At 42.1% G+C, this 27,297-nt stretch overlaps 2 protein-coding genes across 4 annotated transcripts; both read left to right on the top strand.

Moving 5' to 3' along the window:
* The first annotated feature begins 1,418 nt into the window (after positions 1-1,418).
* vcpip1 (valosin containing protein interacting protein 1) lies at positions 1,419-12,080 on the top strand. The gene is made up of 3 exons (XM_022761026.1): positions 1,419-4,154; positions 7,812-7,898; positions 9,249-12,080. The coding sequence occupies exons 1-3, from the start codon at positions 1,505-1,507 to the stop codon at positions 10,046-10,048; spliced, it is 3,537 nt and encodes a 1,178-aa protein (XP_022616747.1). The 5' UTR covers positions 1,419-1,504; the 3' UTR covers positions 10,049-12,080.
* Positions 12,081-18,474: 6,394 nt separating this feature from the next.
* Positions 18,475-26,704, top strand: LOC111233261 (zinc finger protein 239-like). 3 transcript variants are annotated; one of them, XM_022761036.1, is made up of 2 exons: positions 18,475-19,468; positions 24,642-26,704. In XM_022761036.1, the coding sequence occupies exons 1-2, from the start codon at positions 18,532-18,534 to the stop codon at positions 25,952-25,954; spliced, it is 2,250 nt and encodes a 749-aa protein (XP_022616757.1). In that variant the 5' UTR covers positions 18,475-18,531; the 3' UTR covers positions 25,955-26,704. The 3 variants fall into 3 exon arrangements, with proteins under 3 accessions (XP_022616757.1, XP_022616758.1, XP_022616756.1); XM_022761037.1 differs by having other exon boundaries at positions 18,475-19,500; positions 24,926-26,704; XM_022761035.1 differs by lacking the exon at positions 24,642-26,704 and having other exon boundaries at positions 18,475-21,239.
* Positions 26,705-27,297: the final 593 nt, after the last annotated feature.

Below are 27,297 nucleotides of genomic sequence, written 5' to 3'. Positions count from 1 at the left end.
TGCCACCGTTATTCACTATATTTAACAGACCTAAGCAAGGAATCCATTTTGATATATTCACAAACCAGACTCCATTCAAAACATCTATCTTTCTGTCTTCATGGCTTCACATCCTAATACGGTGACTTGTTAATTATTCTCCCAATCACCTGACGCCAAATCACACCAGATGGCAGCAGCAGGCTGCGTGAACCAGATTTCCCCAAAATCTCTCTGAGACAAAGTGCAACTTGATCGATCAATTGATGTTGTACTGATCAAGTCACTGAGGTGAATGTAAGGTATAGGCTTAGGGCCCTTGATTTATAGTCCAGTGTACAATGAAGCATCAAACTGATTAATTTCTGTTGTTTTTCCAAATACTACAAATATTTATTCTAGTATGACTGGAACACATTCCTGTTCTGTGGTGTCTACTGCGTGTGTCTCCATTTGGTCGCGCATCCAGACCACCGTTAGTATTTCCCTTGTTTTTATCCTGTTAATCATCTGAAACCAAACCACACCAGGTGGCAGCAGCAGGCTGTGTGATCCAGTTTTCCACTAAATCTGACCTAAATAACGTGCAACTGAATCGCTCAAATGAATTACGTATTGATCGAAAGTCGCTCAACATTGATATAAATCCTTTTGACTTGTCTTAATTACCCGACAAGCAAAGAATCATTAAATCAACACATTTCTGAATGGAGCTCGTCGACCGAAGCTTTCTCTCAAAGTCCAGACTCAAGCCGGGTAACGTTTATTTTTAACAACGTCGCTGGATGTCGAGAGGTTAGCAAACCCTGTTTGTATGTAACAATTGATTATCTATATGCATGTTCAGTATTTGGCTTTAATTATGGTTTTAGTCAGCTAGCAGCTAAGCTAACCCGCAAACTCAGGTTGCTGTTGTTATGCAGTGCCGTTAACATCTATCTCAACTAGATTTATGCCCCGAATTGTCCGAACTACACTGCACCACAAAACTGTAAAAGCATATAAAGCAGAAAATGATTTTAATACATTTTGGGGCCAAATTCATAAACTCTAATCCGTCCATTCTGCCCTGAACTGCATTATTCTTCCTTATTCACTTCCTGACACAACAAAACGTCGTTGCGACGTGTTGCATTCTGGTAAATGTAGTCAAATGAACTTTGATGTTATCAATTAAAATCATTCAACATTAGACACGGGTTTGAGTAAATATATTTTCCCAAATTACAGAATGAAATTGGCACAAAAAAAAGAGAAAATACAGTCATTCATATTATCGTGTGTAAATATTCAAACGTAGTTACGCAGCGGGACTACAACTCCCACAATCTGGCGTCATTGCGTGTCACGTTTAGCAACGGTCAGTCGCTCAAGAAAAAAACAGCCGCTTCCGTGTTGTTCTTGTGTTATTTTGGTTAATAACTGTCGTTAGCGGGGTCCCGGCTCGTCTGACGGTCTCGCCGGAGTGTGATTATCATGGTTTTGTGAAGCTGACACACAGTTTCAGCTTTTTCTTCCACCCGAAATGTCGCTGCTACAGAGCTCAAAGAAAAAAGACAAGCGTATTTTGTCTGGTACCTGCCCAGACCCGAAATGTCAGGCGAGGCTGTTCTTCCCCGCTCACGGCTCCGTTAGCATCGAGTGCACCGAGTGTGGTCAACGCCACGAACAGAAGAACCTGCTCAACGTCGAAGAAGTGACGGATCCAGATGTTGTGCTGCACAATCTGCTCAGAAACGCCCTGCTCGGCGTCACCGGGGCCCCGAAGAAAGGGACGGAGCTGGTGAAGGTAATGGGGCTTTCTAATTACCACTGCAAGCTCCTGTCCCCGGTGCTCACCAGGTACGGCATGGATAAACAAACCGGCAAAGCCAAGCTGCTGAGGGAAATGAACCAAGGGGAGATGTTTGACTGCTCGCTCCTGGGGGACAGAGCTTTCCTGATTGAGCCGGACCATGTGTCCACCATGGGTTACGGTAAGGACCGGTCAGGGAGCCTCATATACCTGCATGACACTCTGGAGGAGGTTAAGAAAGCCAACGGTAACAGAGAGTGTCTCATTCCGGTCCACGTGGATGGAGACGGTCACTGCCTGGTCCACGCCGTGTCCAGAGCACTGGTGGGCAGAGAACTGTTCTGGCATGCCCTGAGAGAGAACCTCAAACAGAACTTCAAGCAGAACCTGGACCGCTACAAGGCCCTGTTCCAGGATTTCATTGACGCCGCAGAGTGGGAGGACATCATCAACGAGTGCGACCCCCTGTTCATCCCACCTGAAGGCGTGCCGCTTGGACTGCGCAACATCCACATATTTGGTTTGGCCAACGTCCTCCACCGACCCATAATCCTGTTGGACTCCCTGAGCGGGATGAGGAGCTCCGGGGATTACTCGGCCACCTTCCTGCCCGGGCTGGTGGCCGAGGAGCAGTGCCGGGGGAAAGACGGGAAGCTCAACAAACCCATCTGCATCGCCTGGAGCAGCTCCGGCAGGAACCACTACATCCCTCTGGTGGGAATCAAGAACACGGTGCTGCCCAAGCTCCCGGCCCGCCTGCTGCCGAAGGCTTGGGGCGTCCCTCAGGAGCTCATCAGGAAGTACATCAAGCTGGAACCGGACGGGAGCTGCGTGATCGGAGGCGACCGCAGCCTGCAGGATAAATATCTGATGAGGCTGGTCAACGCCATGGAGGAGGTGTTCATGGAGAAGCACAACATCCACCCCTCACTGGTGGCTGACGTGCACCAGTATGTCTACAGGCGGACCGGCGTGATCGGCATCCAGCCCGAGGAGGTGACTGAGGCAGCCAAGAAGTCGATGATGGAGAACCGGCTTCACCGCTGCCTGATCTGTGGCGCCCTCTCTGAGCTCCACGTGCCGCCGGAGTGGCTGGTTCCTGGTGGGAAGCTCTACAACTTGGCCAAGTCCACGCACGGCCAGCTGCGGCCGGACAAGAATTACAGCTTCCCCCTCAATAATGTGGTCTGCTCTTATGACCCCCAGAGAGACGTCCTCATCCCAGACTACAAACTGAGCTCCCTCAACACTTGCAGCTGGTGTCACGGGACGTCGGTCCGTCACATCCGCGGCAACGGGTCGGTGGTTTACCTGGACGGGGACAGAACCAACACCCGCTCCCAGGGGGGGAAATGTGGATGTGGCTTCAAGCATTACTGGGAGGGGAAGGAATATGACAACCTCCCCGAGGCCTTCCCCATCACACTGGAGTGGGGGGGTCGGGTGGTGCGAGAGACTGTGTACTGGTTCCAGTATGAGACTGACACAGCGTTGAACAGCAATGTGTATGATGTGGCTATGAAACTGGTCACCAAGCACTTCCCGGGGGAGTTTGGCAGCGAGATCCTGGTGCAGAAAGTGGTCAACACCATCCTGCATCACACCGCCAAGAAGAACCCGGACGAGTACAACCCGGTGTCCATCGACGGGGCTCACGTCCAGCGTCTCACCGACACCACAGACACTCATCAGGTGGCGGACCCCCAGCCACCCACCAAGATCATCCTGACTGGTCAGAAAGCAAAGACGCTCCACAAAGAGGAGCTGACGATGAGCCGGGCAGAGCGCAGCATCCAGCAGAGCATCAGCGAGCAGGCCTTCGTCAGTCAGAAGCGACGGACTGACAAGCTGAAGCAGGAGCAGAAAGGACACGGCCGGGCGTCCTCCCCTAGCGGGTCTCCAGAAACTTCCTCCTCTTCTGCTCCGGCCACGCCCACCAAATCCTCCTCCCCCTCCTCGTCCTATAAGGAGAAGAAGATCCGTGTGACCACCAGTGATGGCAGGCAGGCCATGCTGACCCTGCAGGCCCACACCACCTTCTCAGAGCTGCAGAGGAGCATTGCCAACCAATTTGGCGTGCCGCCGGCGCAGCAGTGCATCCGCTACGGCTTCCCGCCCAAAGAGCTGGCCCCCCCAAAGGACAGCGAGGAGAACGAGCCCGTGGCGCTGCAGCACGGTGACAGGGTAACGGTGGAGATCCTGAAGGGCCCTGAGGACAAGAGCCCCGCGGCCTCCATCCCTCGAGCCTCCAGCTCGCACTCCGCCCTGCACTCGGTGAAGAGCGAGGACGCCGTGACGTCCGGCAGGATGAGCAGCCGGGAACTCCAGGACAGCATCGACCTTGAGATGTCCTCCCTCTGTCTCCTAGCAACCTTGATGGGTAAGAGTACAGAGGAGTGTGACATGTAGGCCACCTCCCCTGAGCGCCGCCCCCCTCCGCCCCCCCCCCTCCCCCGAGTGATCAATCTATTGATTATTTAACTGTGAGACACAGTCTAATGATTCACTCAGCTGATAGGAAACACAGAAAAGCAGATCATATTTGAACTTTGGGTAAAAAAAAAAATTTAAAATGTAAATATAATTTTACTTCATAAATCACTAATTGATCAAATTGCAATCAAACAATTTGTTATTTAACTAATAGTTTCAGCAAAAGATCAATTTCATGTTACAAACCTCTGTAATTCCTTTACTCAGAATGTTCCTTTATTTTACATGCACCTGCAGCTGGACTTCAACATATGAGTTATGTATATAACTATATATATATGTATATGTATGTGTATATATATATATATATATATATATAGACAACTTGGTACATCTGAGCTCGAGCAGATGTGTCTTCACCTCAGTTTACAACATCTGGAAAGAGTTTGTGTCTGTCTGTGTCTCTGCGCTGACGTTGAATGTGCTCGCGCTGCCGCACGTTATTAAATGCAGCTGAGAGGCAGCGTTCGCCGCACTCAGAGCGGGTTACTCCTCAGTCACCTGTGAGCGGCGGTGATGCTCAGAGGAAACTGTTGTCGTTTCACTCGGGTCCAGGATGTGCAGCACAGGTGCACGCTGCTTCCTGATTGCTCACAGCAGGCAGGTGAATAACACACCTGCAGGTTTCCACAGAGCAGCTGATGTAGCGCACATGTTGCAGGTGACGCCCGCCACGGTGTCTGTTTCTGATCAGCTGCCCTGAATCCTACCAGAAAAAGTGTGTGTGTGTGTGTGTGTGTGTGCTGTAATTGTGCTGACTCAGGCATCTCACCTGCCAGGGGGGTCAAAGGTCGCGGCTGCATTCAGATAAACAGATCAGCAGGCCAGCAGGCAGTGTGACAGAGAGCGTCTGTCGATATTCAGGAAGGATTCATCTGCACTCTGAACGCTCTGCAGGCCTGACGCTGCATTTCCTGTTAGCAAGAGCTCATATTCAATAATCCTCCAAAACATCCGCTCATCAGTCTGTTTCTAACGTGGAGCTCAGAGTCTTCACACTGAGACGTTATACGGAGTATCATCATGTTTAGATAGAAGACATATATAATACTTGATCCGAGGTCCTTTCTTTACTCCTTTCCTTTGCTGTCTGATGAGTTATGACTCCCCTGATGTTGACTTTAGAAATCAAAAAGTATCTGTGACACTTATGAAACGTGTCATTGCCAAAAAGAGAAAATGCACAGTCACTCACATGCAATTAAATAATGAATCATTGCATCAGTGAGCACAATACTGATGCTGTTCCAAGGATTCTTGTTTGATAAAATAAGCAGGTCTATGAATTTTTCATTCCTAGAAATCAGTTGAAACAATTAGTCAATTCATCAATTAGTCCATCTGGAGACAATTAATCAGCAGCTGCTTTAGTCATTTTTCTTCAAGCAAAAAGTCAAAACATTTGCCGACTGTATTCATGGAGTCGGCAAATAGTAGACCAGAAATACAGGTACAGGGCAGTAATGCGTTGTGAGTTGGCTCGAGTGTAACAAAGGAAATAAAAGAGCAGCGTCACGGCTGAAAGCAGCTCGTCTGGTTCTGACTCCAGGTCTGAAGATCTAAGAGCCCTAATGAGTTTATAGAATTGTGTTTTTTCTCCCATTTTATTAAGTGATTTATAAACTAGAAGCAGCACTTCTGTTCTATTCTGTAGGTGTAAAGATTAAAGTGCAGGAGTGATGTGCTCAGTTCTCCGGGGTCAGACCGGTGGAGAGGCCGTTAGAGATGGTCCACCCTGCTGAGCATGAAGAGCTTCTCTCAATCCAGTCTGGACCTGAGACTCCTAATCCTGTCTTTAATGATAAAATGCTTTCGCTTCTTCCTTGACGTGGCTGCTGAAGCTCAGATCTGAGTCACTTGAAACACCAAAACTTTTGGGTTTTTGTCTTTATAATCCTGGAATCAAGCTGAGCATTAACTTTTATTCTTTTCTTCTTGTTTCCAGACACAGTGATTTCTGTCTTGTCTTAAATTAATTGAAGTAAATGTAATTACATCCATCTTTTTGCTTGCTGTAAGCACTGATAGAGTGAGTGTAAGGGGCTCCTTCATTTGGTGAAATAAAGGTGAATCTGAGTGTCATCTGCATAGCTGTGATAACCACCGTTACTGTCATGTATGATTTAGGGCGATAGAGGGAACATGGACTGGTCCAAAACGTCTACTTTGACGTCCGCATTTAGTCGTCAAATTTGGTTACACCAACACAAGCAGTTCTGCATCTGGACTGTTGCTAAGCAACATAAACATTGTCCTGACCTGCACAGTGACACTATTGCTACTTTATCTCCACGTTCCCTCAGGTGTTTCTGAAGTGTCCAGGCTTCTTCCTCCATCCTCCTGACGACCGAACATCGTTTCATTCAAACCTTATTTCTGAAATATTTTCATCTTTGTTTGTTACAGTCTGAGATCGATAACGACGTTAATGTGACGCTGATGAACAGGTAATAGAACAGCTGTGAAGAGCAGTGATACATGGAGTTAAAAGTCCCAGTGCTGTTGTGCTCTATATCAGTCTCATGGAGTGAATCTCGTCCAATCAGATCACTTGGTGGGAACTGACTGATGTATAATCTGTTTTAGCAGCTGGAGTTTTAGTGATTTGGGAGCCAGTCTAAGATAAAAGACAGCAGCTCAGTGAAACTGTCATCAAAATTTCTTGACATATTGAAATGGGTTTTTACATATGGCAACAACAGCGCCACCTGTCTCGTATAAAGAGAAAGTTTGGCGGGGCTTTCACTTAAACATATAAAATCAAACCTATAAGTAGAGACGAGGTCATTGTTTAAAAAAGACTTGTTGTTCTGCAGAGGTGGTTTTGTAGAAGAGCGCATCGTTCTTTCTGTTACCCGTCGAGACAGGAACAGAGACTCAGTCTGTGTGTGCTTGCAATTCAGTTGGCTTTCAAACCAGCGGTTTAGATACTGTTATTAGATACTGTTTATTTTAATTTTGTCTGCATGTGTGACCGCTCATGTTGCTGCTGCACCACCAGATGAAGCTGAGCAGTAAAATATTCTCCTAACTGACAGAGCAAACTGCAAAAACAAGCCCCAGACTGGAGGAGAGGAGCTTGTCCTTTCAGACAGCGATCAGGCAGCTGTCGGATTGATTTTATTTTAATATGCTTTGAAAGTCAGCTCTTACGTCTCTGTCAGATGGGCTCAAATTGTGTTTATTGTTTTGTGGCAGTAACATGCGACAGGCTGAATATCATGCTGTCTTTAGATCGTCGTAACTCCTCAGTGGTCTGAGCTACAGACATACAGACATCGAATCTGTGCTTTGCAGTTAGCCATGACTGAGTGACATGTATAATTAGCTGAGGCTGTGCTGTTGAACTTGATGATACTGTCAAAATAACAATTTTCTAACCCAAAACACAAAGGTCTGCGAAAACAGGAGTCTTACTGTGGGTTGAATCTGCATTGTTACAGCTACATGCGGAGTAATCTGCAAACACTGACTCGTTTTAACCTCGTGGTGTGACGTTAAATCCTCGTTAACTTGTGTGAACTGTTGTTTCTCTCTGTTCCAGGTGAGGATGTTTGGTCGTACGCAAAGAAGCTGCCGCACTTATTCCAGCAGGGCGGCGTCTTCTACAACATCGTCAAGAAAGACATGGGTAGGTTTCATGCAGTGTGTTTACATGCACTTAAATAACCAGGATACAGTCAACCAATCAGTTTATTCTTTTGTATTTATATGTTATGGAAACCAGAAACCATGTTTCTGAAATCAGAGTAGAAGATGAGAGAAACCTGGTGAGAATATCTCATACATAACATGTGCAGGACAAAGACTTCAGACAGGGGAAGGTGTTGCTGTGATTAAAGGACGTATCGTTACGTGCAGAGATGCATCCTCGAATTCAAAATAATCTAACTCAAGAAGTCTGTTCCACAACTGAACAGTTCATCGACTGGCAAATATATATATGAACTTTATTTACTCAGGAAGTCACATTGAGATCAAAATGTCATTTACAAGTGAGACCTGAAAATAAAAGAAATAACAAAAAGAAATACTGATAGCAAATACAACTTTCCATACATACAGTCATGTGTTTATATAAACAGAGATCAGAGTGAACATTTAAATGCTTTTAAATATGCATTAAGATACACAACCAGGTAGACCAGGAAGTGCTCTCCCAGTACAGAGCTTATTGTAGTGTGTTTTCTTCATAACGACACCTTAATGAAGAAAATACATTAAAATAGTGGGTGATGGTTCCTAAATAACATGTCATCACCAACCAGGAGTAATCAGATTACAGCAGTGCGTGAAAACACATCAGGTTTTCTGGTTTCTCTTCCGTACTGGCTGAAGTATGTAATTAATTATGTAATTATTATGAATTATTATATAAAATGGTCAAGTATTGAACGTAGCGATGGGGGAAATGAAGCTTCGGAAACAATGAACTGTCAAATGGTGACATCTGCTGGTTAGACTTTGGTACTGTAATTCGTGGAAGCATTAACTGCAGAGCTCATAATGAAACTGAGAGTCCAAATCGAAGTGAAGTCATCTTTGATGTTTTGTTAAATAAGGATTTAACAATAAAAAGAAACCACTTTTAAACAGTTTACTTACAAACAAGGCTCAGTTTCTGAATACAGGCTGTGTGCATTTCTCTGTGGACTGAGGCTTTGATACTTTCACAGTATTAATATAGAAGCTAGAGCTGATCTATAATCACACTACACATGGACACAGACCTTTACACTGGAGGAGCTTTAAGACTTTGGTTGACTCTTCGTCTTTGGTTGATCTGATATTTAAATCAAGATTTTGATCATTTCATTCTGTAACTTCAGTAACTAAAAGGTCTTCTGACCCTTTTATTCAGTTTAAAAAAATAATAAACTACGTTTCAGAGTATAAAGGGTTTGTATTGGCACCAGTAAATAAAAAATGAAAACCAGCAGCTTTGTTAAATATTGTAATATTTCCTCTTCCTCTCCTTCAGGCCTGATGGACGGGAAACACTGCACGCTGCCTCACCTGACGGGGAAAACGTTTGTTTATAACGCAGCAGAGGAGCGTCTGGAGCTCTGTGTCGACACCGCAGGTCACTTTCCTGTGGGCCCAGATGTGGAGGAGCTGGTGAAGGAGGCGCTGGTGCAGCTGCGTTCAGAGGCAGCCACAAGGGGCAGCAGAGAGGGGAGCCCTTCACATGGCGTGCTGCGGCTGGGTAGCGGTGGCGTCGTCCGTAAGAAGGAGCAGCTGCAGAGCGTCACCGCCTTCCAGGGTAAAGGTCACTCTCTGGGCAGTGCCGGTGGCTCCTCCCCTCCGGAGCACAGGCCTATCACGCGCCAGCACAGCAGCGGCGTGGACCTGAGCGCCAGCGTGTCCAGAGGCCCCCCGGACCTGTCGGACATCCCCGAGGACACCACCAGGGAGCTGGTTCGCATGGCGCCCGGCTTTGTCACCATGAAGGACGGTCGTGGTCTGGACCCCAGCCTGATGGAGCAGCAGCGGAGGAAGCTGCAGGAGATGGTCTCCTCCATCCAGGCTTCCATGGAACGCCACCTGAGAGAGCAGCAGAGCGCCGCTGCCGCCGCCGCAGGGGGCGGGGCCAGCCAGGAGCGGACAGGCGGGACTAAGACAGGCGCGGGCCAATCAACATCCACACCGAGCCACGAACCTCCAGCTGCAGCAGGCGTCTCGTCAGCTGACAAACCAGAGGGGAAGGCAGAGGAGCTGGAGGAGATGGAGAGCCAGGACGCCGGGCAGAGCAACACCACTGAACCCATGGATCACTCCTGATCACTCCAGACCCCCAGCACCGCCCCCCGCCCCGCCCTCACCCGCCTGGCCAGCATCTGTGGGTCGTAACGCCTCAGGTCGGATCCTAAAGCTTTTGGTCTTCATCGTGTTTCGTTGTCTTTACTGCATGACTCCAGAGCGGGCCGACCGTCCTCGCCTCGCCGCACACTCGGGGCGGGACATTTACCGACAAGGCGATATATTGTGACACACTGTCTGCGATACATCATTGATGCGCTCACACCACTACCACAGTTCTGTTGCAGTACTGAAGCTGTTGCTGTGTGTGTTTAAACTCTATGCACTTTGGTACACAGCCCCTCATCACAGCTTGTGATTGATTCCTGCGTTTAACAGAAATTATTTTTCCTTTCATGATACGTTTTTTTTTAGTTGATGATGTATCATAAACGACTGTCTTACAATATATCGCAGAGTCTCTAGTTTGGTGACAGACTTGTACCTCTCGCCCTGCAGACGTCTCACCCTCTCGCTATAAACACCCAGCGAAATCCGAGGAGGAGAAACTACTCGGACTCGTGTGTGAGACGCGTTCCTGTAGATAGAAAAGTCCTCTGAGTCTTAATCTGCCACCAGGGAGGAGAGCTGCTGGTCGCCGGCGGCGTAACGTCCTGCAAACATGCTTCCATCAACGTGCACGCTCCGAGACGTGCACCAGCCTCTGTACGCATCAACGCCTTCATCACCGAAATCTGCTTTTCCACCGTCCGTCTGTCCGAGGGCCGCAGGGAGAACTCTGGATCTGTGTTCGCTCGACTGTCTGATGCCTTCGCATAAAGTTTTGCCCCCCCCCCTCCATGGTCACAATTTAAATTCAACATTTAATCCAGCTTCAGACCAACCTGCGCCACCTACAGGCCAGTGACAGCTGCTGCAGTTTTGACACGTGTGCCACCTGCAGGTAAAAAGTCTCACTGTGTTTTTTTTCCGTTTTATTTTTCACATTTTAAGCCTGTAAAATGTTGTTTTTGTTTCTGCTCCACACGGCGTAACGTCACGTGTCCACTATCCACAGATTGATCGGCCGATAAGTAACAACGCATTGACAAGTTTATTTTTACACTTTAAAATAACCTTTAAATTACATTGTATGGCCACAGCCCTTTTATAACCAAATTTAAATTTTCTTCTTATGAAAAATATTTGTTAGTGATTTGTTTTTATGCTTGGAAAAGGAATACTGGCCGATATGTCATAATCAGAGTTAGCCTTAAAAAGACAGCAGGTCAGACTCTAGTTTGTTACACAGATGCCAAACAGAAATGATTAATGTAGCTTGACTTAGTTTGATTTCTTACTCTGAATACTAGAGCTGTAAACTTTGGTTTTATTAAAATCCATAATGTGTATTAGTAGAGCAGTAGACTCAGATGACAGATAATTAATATGATCAACATTTGTCTGATGGTCAAGTGCCTGGAAAATCTTCATTTTGAAGCCCAATTCATACAGGTCACAGCCATAAGCTGAAATGTGCTTAAATTAGAGTATTTAATATCCTGTGGTCAGTGTGACACAGTGACGTTCCTGTTGATTGTGTAAAAACCACAAACGCTCTGAGAGACATCCTCCTTACCTGCATGTGGCACTATTTTCAACTTGCAGCGCCTGTCTTTAAATTTAAACAGCTCAGCATTTTGTCAAAATAAAGCATTTTTTTTAGGAAACAAACTATAAGAATTTGGAAGAAAATATGTTTTACAGTGAAAGGTTGCTGAGCAGAAGTGACTTAAGGTCTGTAAAGGTCTTGCAGGTGTGTTGAACTGGTCTGATAATGAGTTAACGGCCTCCTCGTGTGGAGAAACTCTCTTAAAGCTGATGAATGCAGCGCTTCACATCGTTAAGCAAAAAAATTTGTCGACTAATTAGTCATTAAACTCCTGGTTTACTAAATACCCAAATATCAAAGTGCTGATGATTTCCTTAATGAAAGACAACCCATCATTTATTTGACTGTTTTTACAAAAGTAACATTTTTACCTTTAAATGTAAGTAAAACATTTAAAGGTAGGCAGGGGGCTGATGATGATGATGATGATGATGATGATGATGATCATGGTGATGATGAAGTAGGACTTATTTTCTTTTTCTTTGCTCTTAATGTATGGTCACGTTGCCCCTCCCCCACCCTGCTTTCAGCCTTGAAACAGGAAGTGATGTCATGGTCATGACGATCAGAGCGATCACAAACTGTAAGTCAGTTTGTTGTTGTGCTAAATATGTTGACAAAAAAACCCTAGAATAAAAACATTAATCTCCATGCGTATCAAAGTCCCTCATGCGGGCTTGAACAAAAGTGAACAGGAGGTGGAGCAGAGGAGGTGTCATATGACCGTTCACTGGCTCAGTCGTTGCTTTATGTTTGAAACCTCCCATTTTAAAAAGCAGAATACGACCAAAGATAAACCAGGTTCAAGTTTTCAGTCCAGTTCAAAAAAACTGTTTTTGGATCTGATATTTGGTAAAGGAAACTCCCCCACAGGCCTTTGTGTTTCTGTCCTATGCAAAATCTTTACCGGACTTCCAAAAAAACAATGCTCTCAGTTTGGAGTTTATGAGATCCACCAGCTGACGCTGATGCTGATGCTGACGCTGACGCTGACGCTGACGCTGAAGCTGAAGGTGACGTTGAAGCTGAAGGTGACGTCGCTGAAGCTGAAGGGGACGCTGAAGCTGAAGGTGACGCTGAAGCTGAAGGTGACGCTGATGCTGATGCTGAAGCTGAAGGTGACGCTGAAGCTGAAGGTGACGTTGAAGCTGATGCTGAAGCTGAAGCCAACAGATCTGCAGTAAATCCTGCTCCATGACGGATCCAGCTGTATGCTCATTCTGGAGGATGGAGTTTTAGGATTAGGATTTATTCCAGGTTTGTTGTATTAAAATGATGATGAATGATCCCTCATAAACTGCTAATTGACTCACCACTGGGCGGCACTACTGCAGAGGGTAGTGTGTTAAATTTCCACAGGAAACGTCTCCTGTTCTGGTAGCATTGAAAACAGATTATTTTTACTTTTTTGTTGTATTTTATTTTATTTTCTCTAAAGTTCTGCAGCCAAAGTATGGAGTCATAGGAGTGCCATAAAAAAAAATTAAACAGAATAAGAAAATAAATGTGGAAACAGGAGTAAATAAATAATTGTAGATAATATAAATAAATATAGTAAATACATAAGAAATGAATTAAAATAAATAATAATAAAATAAAAATAATAAAATGTGGCAATATAAACAAATAAATAAAGCTTCAAGGCAAAGCAAAGGCAACAAGTGAAAAGCATTTTTTTGTCTTTTATTTATTTCTCTTTATATTTCCACCTTTTTTATTGACTTATTTATTCTTTTATTTATCCCTGCTTTTATTTCCACATTTATTTTCATTTTTTTTTTTATAGATTTATTCTTTTTTTGGCACTCCTATGATTCCATATCCTCCACAGAAAACGTTCATCTCTGCAACGAGACGAGCGAACAAACAAACAGTTGCAGATGTCTTCATGAGCGTCTGATCACAGTTTGAAAGGTTCTCATGTTCTCCTCATGAAACATCAGTTTTAAAACGGCTTCCCTCCGTTTGTGCCTCTTCTCATTTTGAGTTTTTATTCAGATTTTAGACATTTTTCACATCTCTTCTCATGAAGCTGTTTGTTTTTGGTCTGTTTCTCCTGGTTTGGGTGTTTTAGTTCCAGTGAAGTGAAATCTTCATTTCTGCAGCACACAATAAAATTTTAGAGAATAAATTGATGCTGTTACAACACGACAATGCCCCCGTGACCTCAGTGTCATCCAACCAGCACACTGACTGTGAGCCAGACCTGATCCCCAGCGGCAGTGCTGGACCTCACTGAGGCTCTGGTGTCTGAATGGGAGTAAAATCTCTGCAGCAGGTTCAACATCTGGAGGAAAGACTGAAGCCAGGAGAGTGGAGGCTGTTAGAGCAGCAGGTTCATGAAGTGGTTTCACTTTCACAACTGGCTGAAACGTAGTGTATGTTTCCTCAGGTGTTCAGAGATGTAGAAACTTCATGTATTTCACTTTTCCTGTAAAAAAAAAAAAAAAAAAAAAAAAGCTTGTTGCTACTTGCAGGGCAGCAGCATGAGAGCGTTTTGCCCTCATTAATACACTTTGGTTTTACTACACAACTTCAGTGTTGTGATGATTTGAATTCTGATCTCTGCAAACTGTGCATTTTATTACATTAGGAAAAGTGCAACAGTTCAAGCCCAGGTTGGCTCTTTTGGGCTGGAATTGTTCTTACTTTCCTAAATTTAATAAAGCAGAAACAGTGTTGCATGTTTCTGGGAGGCAATTGGACGGTTAAAGTTGTTTCAATTCAGCACCACTAGAAACGACAAGAAATAGCAGCTTTATATCTACGATTCATCAAAGTAAAAGTCCAACATTTTAAAATGAGGACGTAATAAGAGGCCGGACAGTTTTAGAGCTGCTGCTTTGGAAATCAGTGTTGTGTGATTCATGAGGAGGCCATGATTCCTCAGGTACCTTCTGAGGTTGTGATTAGATGCTCATAAAGATCTCTGCATTTTTTCTTACAGCGTAGTTTGTTGTTTTTCCCTCCACACTTGATCATGTCTCGGTCTCGATCCAGAGCAGGGCGTCACGTGAACCACAGCGACGTTCAGCGTCCAGAGGCCTGAACCCTAAAACTTGTTTAAAGGAATAGTCTGACATGTTGGGAAATACGCTGGCTGGAGACTTCGATTGTCTGGTTGAGCTCAGGAATTAGCAGCAACATCTTGTTTGTTTAATTGGGACAAGTTGTGAATTTACGGGGTGGGGGGGGATTTCTGCCAAACTGTAGACTTCATGCTAAACTAAGTTGTTCTGTGCTAAAGAGACATGAGAGTGGTATCAATCTGAACATCTAATCCTCAGCAAGAAAGTGAATGAACTGTTCCTTTAAAATGGCGAGACTGAAAGTCAGTTTACACTTTTGTTGCCAACAAAAGGTTTTTCCACATCTGCATGTTCTTGAAATGACATGGTGTTGATGGAGCAACCGATCGTCAGGCCTTAAAATCACTTTGTTTTACACTGAGGTTCTTTCTGTTTTACTTTTACCTGTGTCAGTTTTACCTCAATCAAACTCCATTTATTTAAACTTAAATCCTCATGTTTGACTTTCAAAATCTCCTTGACCTATTTCGTTTTCTGGTTTTTGGCAAAAAAAAAAAAAATTCTCAATCTCAGTCTCAACATGTGATTCACAATCCTTCTGTTTTTCATTGCTCTGAGGTTTATTTTTGCTGTTGAGGCGAACAAATGTAAGACTTAGCACTTTGTTGGAGAAGAAGAGGGAATGTTAGCGTAGCAGATTCACATTAGCTGAACATCTGTCAGTCAGAGAGGAAACCGGTCGGCGGAACAAATCAGAAAGAAGAGAAGTTTGCTCAGACGACGCTGCTGTAACAGACTTGAAGTTTTTCTTTGTGACTGCTGTACTAATGACATGAAATGTAATCCAGTTGTATAATAGTATATATTGTAGAATATTTGGACCTGTACAGAAACTATAGAAACACAGATTGTTCAGTTCCTTCAGCTCTTTTTTTTTGTTAATTTCTCTCTGGTTTGCTAATAAAATATTGATGATACACGGCTTCGACATCGCTGTTTGCATGTGTGATGAATTTTCAACCGCAACAATAAAATCACTTCCTTCACTTGTTTTTGTATTTTGTCGTCACTAACAGATTTTTCTGTTTGTCTGTTTGAGACAAAAACATTTTATAACTGTTGTCCATTTTCTGAAGTCACCACAGTGTTTATGAATGTATGAGTGTGTTTTGATTTGGGAAATTATAAAATTTCAGAAAAATCACATTCAGTTCAATTTTATTTTATTTCTGTTTCTGTTTCTCCTCAAGACCTTACAATATTATAGAGAGAAACCCAACACTTCCACAATGAGCGACACTTAGTGATTAGAGAGCAAAAACTCTGAAGCATTTTTTAAAATTATCTTTTGTGTCCGACTCCTTAAACCTAAACCTTGTGTAGATATAATGAAACAACATTGATGTGCTTGTGATTTTAGATGTTACCTACAGGTTACTCAGAAACCATTATGACCTGTTGATTTATTTATGACAATTTAATTACCTATGCTCATACATGATGAAATACAAAACTAATTTAAAGAGAGAGAAACTGTGAGCTGCTCACTTGAAGAACAGGACCTTGGTCTTTAAATTATTGTAGACGTTTTAGTTTGACACAAATAACTTGTTCACATTTGAAAACAGTGAAAGACAGTTCAATGCTTTGGATATCACCAATTATTTTATGTGTGATTTTGCATACATTTGCCACAACATGATGCATGTGAATAATGCACAGTATGCTTATTGATATTGTGATAATTGTTTCAAATATATTTACCCCAACCCTGTCGAAGTAAAGTCTCTGCATGTTGAGATTCTTTGCAAAGTGGAATGAGCTAAATTTAGTGAAGTGTGCATATGAACGGCTGCAGCAGTATCTGTCTCAATCTTGTTGGAAGTCTTTCAAAAAGATTCAATATTGAAATGCAGCTAATGAGTCATTTCAGACCCGTTTCTTCCAGATGTTACTGTACAGTAAACCTCTTCAGTTCTATGAGTGCCATATTAGTTAACAGTAATGAGCAGCAACAGATTAGGATTTGTTTACGCCAAGACAAATAGTTCTGCAACTGGACTGGTACTGGACTGTTGCTAAGCAACACAAAAATATTTTCCAGACCAGACAATGTCATGTGAGCGCAACTGGTGTGCACTGAAGTATCCAGGCTTCTTCCCTTCACCCTCTTCTAACGACCAGACATCATTTAATCAAAGGTTATTTCTGGAAATATTTTCATCTTTGCAAAGTTTGTTACAATCTGATATCGATTAACCGGTTAATAGAATATCCATAAAGCGTAGTGATACATGTAGTTAAAAGTCCCAGAACTGATAGATGACTCCCCTCCAATGAAATTACTTGGTCGAAAGTAACTTGTAGAAATGTATTAAGATCTGTCCTAACAAAAAAAACCCAACTCAAAACTAGTTCAGAGGAAATAAGGGTAATTTCCCTGTAAAATAAGGCAGCACAGATACAATCATAACTGAAGGCGGAAAGACAAGTTAGCGCACTTCCACTGTCGGAACTTGACAGTGTGACACACAGCGGAAGTAAACAATGACAGCGCTAGCAACGTTAACTGTATTAGAGTTAGCTTGAAGACGACGGTGTAGTTGTATCGCAGATAAATATTTCAGTGGTAACTAAGCAACAATGTCTTCAGTTCAGTATCTGAGAGAGTTTGTCAACGAGCGACTAACTGCTGCTGCTGAAGAAATATTCGGAGTCTTTGAAAAAACTATCGTCGAGTACGAGGAAGAGATCGATCGTCAGCGCAGACTGCTGGATATCGTTTGGAAACCCGAAATAAAGCTACACAGGACAGGTCTGTAATAAGACATCAACGTTTCTACTTGGTCTGTCATCAAATTAAGTCTTGTGTCGAAGTTTGTTTCCCCTTCAGATAATGTTTCCCTTCAGTTGGGGTTAGGGCGCTGGTTTGGAACAGTGGAGGTAGTTGGTTAGGGTTAGGGTTAGCCATTAGGCACTTGAGCACTGTCAGACTGGTTTGTAAAATGGTAATAATAGTGATACTCATAGGTGTAATAGTATTATTAATAATAACATCAGCAATGAGCAGCACCAATTATTATTATTTCATTATTATTATTATTATTATTATTATTATTATGATAATAATAATAGTAATAATAATAATAATAATAATAATAATTTATGATGATGTTGTTCTGATACCATTTTTCCTGATCAGATACCAATGAGCTAAAAAAATTTTAACCAACTATATACCATTAACCCTGTGTCTATATGATGTGATTGTTATTGTTGTATTGCTCAGGTTAAACATGCATTGTAAAACATGAACAAATATAGTAATGCCATAGAATCTTTCTTTCATAATAAAACAATAGTTGTCTTAACACTAGAGCCACCTCTTCAAATCAAAACGTACATACTGCACACGTTGCCTTTTTACTGGTGGGACTTTCCAGTGTAACAGTGTTGCCAAATTGCCGACATTTAACTAACGTACCTTGCTAACTTAATAATATGGGCATGGGGCCCGTTTCATACCAAGTTTCAGTATCCAAGGTAATGGTGTAAACTTGTATTTGTTTGCTCAGTTGTCTGTTTTTCCATCATCACATTTAGTACCCTGTTTCTTGTGTCCCTTTGTCCCTCCAGAGCTCCCACAGCAACATGTCTGTAAGGAGAAGGAGGTTCTCACTGACCAGCAGCTCTGGGACCAGGAGAGGAACTCCAGTCTGGACCAGGAGGATCAAGAGCCTCCACAGATTAAGGAGGAAGAGGAGGAACTCTGGACAAGTGAGGATGGAGAGCAGCTTGTACTGAAGCAGGAGACTGATACCTTTATGTTGACTCCTACTAATGAGGAAAGTGAACAAAGTGAAGCAGAAGCAAACAGTGACCACCAGCTCCTCTCTTACTACTCTCCTTTAGCTGAGAGCCAAGATCAGGAAGAAAGCAAGGATGTAGACCCTGAACCAACTAGAATTGTAGAAACACAGCCAAAGAAGAGACGTCACAGTGACAGTCTATACATCAGTCCCACAACAAAGAGTCAGTGTAACACTAAGAGAGGTGAAAAGTCTTTAAAATGTGACACTTGTGGAAAAACGTTTAAGTATAAGTCCCAATTGAACGTACATCTAAGAACCCACACAGGTGAGAAGCCGTACTCCTGCAACACCTGTGGGAAGAGATTCAGTCAGATATCAACATTAAATGTTCATTTAAGAATCCACACTAATGAGAAGCCATATCCTTGCAAAACCTGTGGGAAAGGTTTCAGAACTAGTACAGGTTTGTCACTTCACATGAGAACCCACACAGGTGAGAGGCCGTACGTTTGCAACACTTGTGGAAAAGGTTTCAGGTGTAGTAGTGACTTGTTGGTCCACATGAGAACTCACACAGGTGAGAAACCATATTCTTGTAAAATATGTGGTAGAGCTTTCAGGCGTAATAGTGTCTTGAAACTTCACATGAGTATCCACACAGGTGAGAAGCCGTACCATTGCAAGACCTGCGGGAAAAGATTCTGTAGAATCTCATTATTAAAATGGCACATGAGAATCCACACAGGTGTGAAGCCATATTCTTGCAAAATATGCGGGACAAGTTTTTTATGCAGTAGTGTCTTGAAAGTCCACATGAGAACTCACACAGGTGAGAAGCCGTACACCTGCAATACCTGTGGGAAAAAATTCAGTCAGGGATCATCACTAAATGTGCATTTGAAAATCCACACAGGTGAGAAGCCGTACCCCTGCGAAACCTGTGGGAAAAGTTTTAGTCGGATATCAGACTTGAAAAAGCACATAAGAGTTCACAGAGATTAACAGTTGTATATTTACTGAACATATGGACTTAGTGGAGAACTGACAGTCTACATCAAAAGAGCCCACACTGAAGAGAAACCATATCACTGCAGCACTTCAACGTGTCTCCGTTGGGAAGGCAAATAAGATCACATACAGGCAACTAGCCTTGGGTTTGTTAAATATGTGGGAAGATCCAGTTGTAGTGATAGTGGACAAAACAGACAAGAACCCACAGAAGTGAAGAGACACATAATTGCAGTGACACTTTCACACCTACTGAAAGTAGTCCGTTTGTTTTAGGCAAGGGTTGTCGCCTGGGTGGAGCATGCAGGAGGCAGGACAGAAACGATCAACACACCCATTTACGCCACTCTCCGTGAATTCTCTAGACAATGACTTGTTCTGTTCACACACCGGCTCAATCTGGCTTCACACAGACTTTATACTTGGGAGCTGGCAGACATTATTCTGGGTCAACTGATTCAGACATTCACGTTCACACATACAGCTTCTCCAGGTAACGTCTAGAAGAGTTCAGAGTTCCATTGCATATGTGAATACATTTGCTCAGCCCCTTCAGGAGTACAAACCCTTGAATTCCCGCAGTCTGTCTTTGATGTTGTTCAGTAAGTATTAAAGTGTTGTTATTAATAAGTCATGCATTGAAAATCTTGTTTCTAAGATGAAACTTGAATTAAGTTTATTTTTTTAGGAATAACTTGTTTTTTGTTTTTTTTACCCTTTTCAATTATGGTGATCTGCTCTTTATGAACGCACCTGACCAGTGCCTAGAGAAGTTGGATACTGTATGTGCTTTACATTTTATTACTGGCTGTGAAAATCTCATACAATACTGTTCTCTGTATACTGACACTAAATGGCCATCTCTATATATATGCAGATTTTCCCATCAGTTTGCTTTTATATAAAAATCTCTCCTTGGGCTGGTTCCTTCTTATCTCTGTACATAAATGGGGAAAAAACCTAAATCAATATGACCCATGCTCTCACAGTATTTTACAGATGTTAGTCCTCAGAGTTACAACAGAATCAGGCAAAAAAGCTTTTACATATGCTGCCACCCTCTTCCTGGAATTATCTACAGAAAGACCTGAAATTGTACCTATTTATGCATAACTGGATTTTTGTCCTTGACCTTGTGTGGCATATCAACTTGATGTTGTGCTCACTCATTTGTGGTGTGTGATAGTTGTCTCGGTCTTAGTGTTGTTTGTGGTTATTTGTGTAGCAATGTATATGCTGCTCTCTTAGCCAGGTCACTCTTGAAAAAGAGATTTTAAAACAAATATCAAAAGCCACTGTGTTACAGATATATTTAATGATATATTTCAACTATATTTACATGTTTTATAAGTTCTATACCATTCAAAATGGTCCTGGTATTTTCTACCCTGTTCTAGAGCATTCTAATCAACTATAAACTAAGAACAGCTGATGCTGCCTTGGTAGAAGTTTTATTTTTTCCGGCTTTAGAGGTGACACACAAAGAAGTTGTAGAAAATGAACTACATGGCTTTGTAAAAGGTGCTATATAAATAAACAGACTTGCTTGTGTCAGAGAAATATAATACTTACAGCATTTCTTCAGAGCTGGTTATTAAGAACAATGTCCCCACGTTTATGATCGAATTATTACAGTAACTATTGTGTGTATTGAGTGTTATCAGCCTAAGTGGGAGTAATGCATACAGTGATCAGTGCCTGAAGAAACCCTGGCAAGGAAATGCTGTTTTTTTGATCTCATGTATTTATTCTAACAATAAAGCTTTATAAGCTGTTAATTTAAGAATACATTCACACTCCGTCTGTAATTGCGAGAAAACTGTTTTTCAAGGCTGCAGATAGAAGTGACTGACATCCAGAGTGACAGTAGTCATAGTGAAGAAGAGTTCTTTTCAGAGCTCAGTTATAACATGCAATAGGTGTTGTGAAAGTATGATATGATATTGTTTGGGAGTTTGATCAATGGAAGTGTGTCATGTTGAACAAACATATTTAAAGAGGTTCAATGTGACTGAGTACATTTACTCAAGTACTCTAGGTATGTCACGGTAAAAGTATTGTTTTAGTTTGCATTTTTACACTTCAGTCATTTCTACTTTTACTTTCCTCTGTTAACTTCTTCCACCCCTGCTTAAAAGTGTTAAATATATATATATGTGTGTGTGTGTGTGTTTTTTTTTTTTTTTACGGACTAGATCTCAGTTAAATGTGGTATTACAGAGAAAATAACCGAATTACCCTGTGATTCATACCTGAGGGTAGATATAAAAGCTAATTCACGTCCACTGTCGGAACTTCACAGTGTGACACCCAGCGGAAGTAAACAATGAAAGCGCCAGCAGCGTTAGCTGTATGAATGTGTGGAGTTAGCTTGAAGACGAGTCGTATCGCAGATAAATATTTCAGTGGTAACTAAGCAACAATGTCTTCAGTTCAGTATCTGAGAGAGTTTGTCAACGAGCGACTAACTGCTGCTGCTGAAGAAATATTCGGAGTCTTTGAAAAAACTATCGTCGAGTACGAGGAAGAGATCGATCGTCAGCGCAGACTGCTGGATATCGTTTGGAAACCCGAAATAAAGCTACACAGGACAGGTCTGTGAAACCAGAATGGTCTGAATGAAAACTAACACAGGGACATGACTCATACTGGATCCTGATCAGAGCTCTACTTTCATTTAATTTTGAGTTTTCACTGTGTCACATGAAGGAAAAACTTTGGGGCACTTATGTTAAATAAAGAAATAACATGACTGAGTCTCTATTTTTAATCAGTAAACATTCAGCATCAAACAAACAGGTTGTATAAGACACAGGGGAAACTGACTGAACTAAAAGATTATAGAAGAATTGTGAAACAAAGACCAAACAAAGGAAATTAATGCATCTTGCTTTAATGCGTCACTTTTCAAACAGGCTTCAGTCAATGGCTGCCCGGTAATAATCGACCAGACGTTAGTTGATGACACAGATATGTGTTTTGACATGGAAAGATGAGGTTTTTGGGCAGTAGTGCAGCAGAGACGCAGCAGTCTTTGTTGTTGTTGTGATTGGGAGCTGGTCAGGACCACTGTGAAATAACTTCTTTTAACTTGTAGTGTTTTTATCCTGTTTCCTGCTTCAGTTTTACTCACAGCACTTTGTTTGCTTTGTGTGCTGCTTGTGGTTTGTTTTGCACTGTCTCTACTGTATTTGTATATTCTTATCCTTTTGAGATATTTTAAGTGTGTTCCGTGTGAGTTGTCTTTGGCTAAAATAAGACCAAACCAAGACCTGAGTTTTTCTATCATATAAGTAACCTATTTGTCACGTCCCTTTGTCCCTCCAGAGCTCCCACAGCAACATGTCTGTAAGGAGGAGGAGGTTCTCACTGACCAGCAGCTCTGTGACCAGGAGAGGAACTCCAGTCTGGACCAGGAGGACCCAGAGCCTCCACAGATTAAAGAGGAAGAGGAGGAACTCTGCACCAGTCAGGAGGGAGAGCAGCTTGTACTGAAGCAGGAGACTGAGACCTTTATGTTGACTCCTACTAATGAGGAAAGTGACCAACAGCTCCTCTCTCACAACTCTCCTGTAGCTGAGAGCCAAGATCAGGAAGGAAGCAAGCATGTAGACCCAGAATCAACAGGAAATGTAGAGACACAACCAAAGAAGAGACATCACAAAAACACAAGTCACAGTGACGATGTACACAACTCTCCCACAGCAAAGAGACACTGTTTGTCTGTCATTGAGTACAAAGAAGACATTGATCGTCAGCGCAGACTGCTGGATATCATTTGGAAACCTGAAATAAAGCTACACAGGACAGGTCTGTGAAACCAGAATGGTCTGAATGAAAACTAACACAGAAATATGACTCATATAGGATCCTAATGGTTTAACTTGTTTTATATGCTTGACTAAAGGAAACATAAACTACAATACTGATTTTAGACAGGGAAGATGCGCAATTTCACAAATTTCTGGTCAGATTACAAATGGGAATGTGTCAGTTTACCATGGTACAATCAGTCCAACTGTTACTAGAGACATCTTAATTAGGCTACCAGACAGGTGTCTGAAATTGTGATTTGTAAATATTAAAATGGCATCAAAACAGTTTACAGAATGCCTCACAATAAATATCAAAGACATTAAACAATGCGGAAATATTGAGCACACAAACTCAATTATTTTTGTTTCTGAATTCTCTAATATTTTTTAAACAGCAAAATGTGTAATGAAGAAATTGAATGCAAGCTCCGTGAAGTTGGCTATTTTGTTTTATGTTAAATTCTGTGTCTCGCCTTATTTTGCATTTTCACTTCACTGTATCTTAACTTGGCTTGCTCTAAAATACCATGTGTTTGCATGGTCAAAAAGTGCGCTCAGTATCACCACACATTCTGTATTGATGAATACCAATTCTAGATTTATTATCTGGATGGAGAAAAAGAGGTCTTGAATGTAGGTTTTCACATTTCTTAAAAGCTTCAAGTACAATGTCAAACTTTCTTTCACAACAACATGAGGTGCAAAAAACATTAGTCAGAATTGGTAGTCAGTATTGTAACTTAAGTTTCCTTTAACTGCCAGATCAGAAGCATCACCATTTTTCCATCATCACATCAGTAACCTATTTCTCATGTCCCTTTGTCCCTCCAGAGCTCCCACAGCAACATGTCTGTCAGGAGGAGGAGGTTCTCACTGACCAGCAGCTCTGTGACCAGGAGAGGAACTCCAGTCTGGACCAGGAGGACCCAGATCCTCCACAGATTAAAGAGGAAGAGGAGGAACTCTGCTCCAGTCAGGAGGGAGAGCAGCTTGTACTGAAGAAGGAGACTGATACCTTTATGTTGACTCCTACTAATGAGGAAAGGTACCACAGTGAACCAGAACCAAACAGTGACCACCAGCTCCTCTCTCGCAACTTTCCTGGAGCTGAGAGCCAAGATCAGGAAAGAAGCAAGCATGTAGACCCAGAATCAACTAGAAATGCAGAGACACAACCAAAGAAGAGATGTCAAAAAAACACAAGTCACAGTGACAATGTACACAACTCTCCCACAACAAAGAGACACTTTAACACTGAGAGAGGTAAAAAGTCTTTAAAATGTGACACTTGTGGAAGAGAATTTAAATTTAAGTCCAAATTGAAAATACATCTGAGAAGCCACACTGGTGAGAAGCCGTACACCTGCAACACCTGTGAGAAAAGATTCAGTCATAAATCATCGATGATAAGTCATGAAAGACTCCACACAGCTGTCAAGTCATATTCTTGTAAAAGATGTAGCAAAAGTTTCCATCTGAAAACAAGTTTGAATGCTCATTTGAGGACCCACGCAGGTGAAAAGCCATTTTCTTATAAAACATGTGGGAAGGATGTAAGATCTCATAAAAACTTGTTGGTCCACATGGGAATCCACACAGGTGAGAAGCCGTACCTTTGTAACACCTGTGGCAAAGGTTTCCGTCTGAAAGCAAGTTTGAATGATCATTTGAGGATCCACACAGGTGAAAAGCCCTATTCTTGTGGGACTTGTGGGAAAGCTTTCAGATTAAGTGGTGACTTGAAGGTCCATGTGAGAATCCACACAGGAGAGAAGCCGTACCTTTGTAACACTTGTGGCAAAAGTTTCCGTCTGAAAGCAAGTTTGAATGATCATTTGAGGATCCACACAGGTGAAAAGCCCTATTCTTGTGGGACTTGTGGGAAAGCTTTCAGATTAAGTGGTGACTTGAAGGTCCATGTGAGAATCCACACAGGAGAGAAGCCGTACCTTTGTAACACTTGTGGCAAAAGTTTCCGTCTGAAAGCAAGTTTGAATGATCATTTGAGGATCCACACAGGTGAAAAGCCCTATTCTTGTGGGACTTGTGGGAAAGCTTTCAGATTAAGTGGTGACTTGAAGGTCCATGTGAGAATCCACACAGGAGAGAAGCCGTACCTTTGTAACACTTGTGGCAAAAGTTTCCGTCTGAAAGCAAGTTTGAATGATCATTTGAGGATCCACACAGGTGAAAAGCCCTATTCTTGTGGGACTTGTGGGAAAGCTTTCAGATTAAGTGGTGACTTGAAGGTCCACACGAGAATCCACACAGGTGAGAAGCCGTACTCCTGCAAGACCTGTGGGAAAAGTTTTCAGAGTGTGCCAACACTGATTCATCATGCTAAACTCCACACAGAAGAAAGACCATATCCCTGCAAAACATGTGCAAAAGGATGCTTTACCTTGTCAAATCTGAAAAAACATATGTTGATCCACACAGGTGAAAAACCATATTCTTGTGAAACTTGTAGGAAAGCTTTCAGACAGAAGGGTGACTTGACAGTCCACATGAGAATCCACACAGGTGAGAAGCCGTTCTCTTGCAAGACTTGTGGGAAAACATTCTCTCGGTCAACACACTTGCAAAGCCATGTAAGAATTCACAAAGATTAAAAGTCATATACATAGAGAACATATGGGACAACAATGTTTTCAAGTTTTGTTGAGTTCATTTTTGCTAATTTTTCCTTCATGTATTACTCATATTTCTGTTTGCAGCTGCATTTCTTTGAAAAAATCTGTTCCACATTGAGTGCATAGTTGCGACACATGTAGTTGATTGGCCTCTTAAGTAAATTTTTTTATTTATTTTTTTTAACCATTTTGTACACGTGGACTTTGAACTCTGTCATTTTGAAGCTAAGAACCTCTGTATGTATTTTGGTGGTAGTTTGGTGTTTTAGCGAGGACACACAAATGTGCTGTAGAAAATTTATTTATTTAAAATAAACTGAGTTACTTTTGTCTAAGGATTTTGATGCTAAGAATATTCCCTGGTGCTGAACCTTGACACAATCCTGTCTCTGGGCACATCAGGAAGTTCCTTCCACCTTGCAGCAGTATTTCTTTGAAGAAAGTGTAATCTCTCAAATCTCTGAAAAATCTCAGTGAGCACATAGTTTCTACAAATTTAAATGATTGACCTCTTAAATTGATATTGATTTTTCACTATTTTCAATACTCCACCTTAGTTATCATAAGAGATTGTGAATTCTGATGATGAAGCTGAGAAACCCTTTAGTAGTCTTGGGTCATTTGGAGTTTTCTTCTGTTCTGTATCATTTATATTTTTTATATTCTTTACTTGAATCAACTTGATATAATTTTTGTATGTGATAGAGGTGAGACTCAAACACAAGTTGTAGAAGATAAAATGCATGTTTGTTTTTAAGTTGCTTTATAGATAAATTTTGTTTTTGTATTGTCAAATAATGTTAATAAAACTTTCTTTCAATTCTGGTTATTCAAACTGAACATCAATGAGTAAATGATTACAGTAACTATGAGTGTCATCAGTCTAAGTGGTAGTAATGCATACAATGATCAGTGACTAAAGGTCTCAAGTATTTATTTGAACAATAATGCTTTGTAAGGTGACAGTGTAAGAATACCAGATTCACATTGAAACTGTTCATCAAAGCTCCAGCTAGGCGTCACCGACATCCAGAGTGAAAGTAATCATAGTGAAGAAGAGTTTTTTCAGTGTTCAATTGTAACATACACACAACAGGTGTTTTAGTGATGTACCTCAACTGCTGGAAGTGAGGTTAAAGTATGATGTGATACACATTGGTGGTTTGATCACAGGAGGTGTCTCATATTGTATATTTACAGAGGTTGAATGTCATTGGTTACGTCTACTCAAGTACTTTTCCTAAGTACATGGATTGTTCTCAGTCGCAGACTGAGTCTAAATTACACACAGATATGAAATATTGAAGATAAAATCAATTTTG

The sequence above is a fragment of the Seriola dumerili genome, unplaced genomic scaffold, assembly GCF_002260705.1.
Source record: "Seriola dumerili isolate Sdu_G_001 unplaced genomic scaffold, Sdu_1.0 BDQW01000383.1, whole genome shotgun sequence".
Classification (NCBI taxonomy): domain Eukaryota; kingdom Metazoa; phylum Chordata; class Actinopteri; order Carangiformes; family Carangidae; genus Seriola; species Seriola dumerili.
The sequence above is the reverse complement of the archived record's forward strand: the minus strand, read 5'-3'. Positions and strand labels throughout refer to the sequence as shown.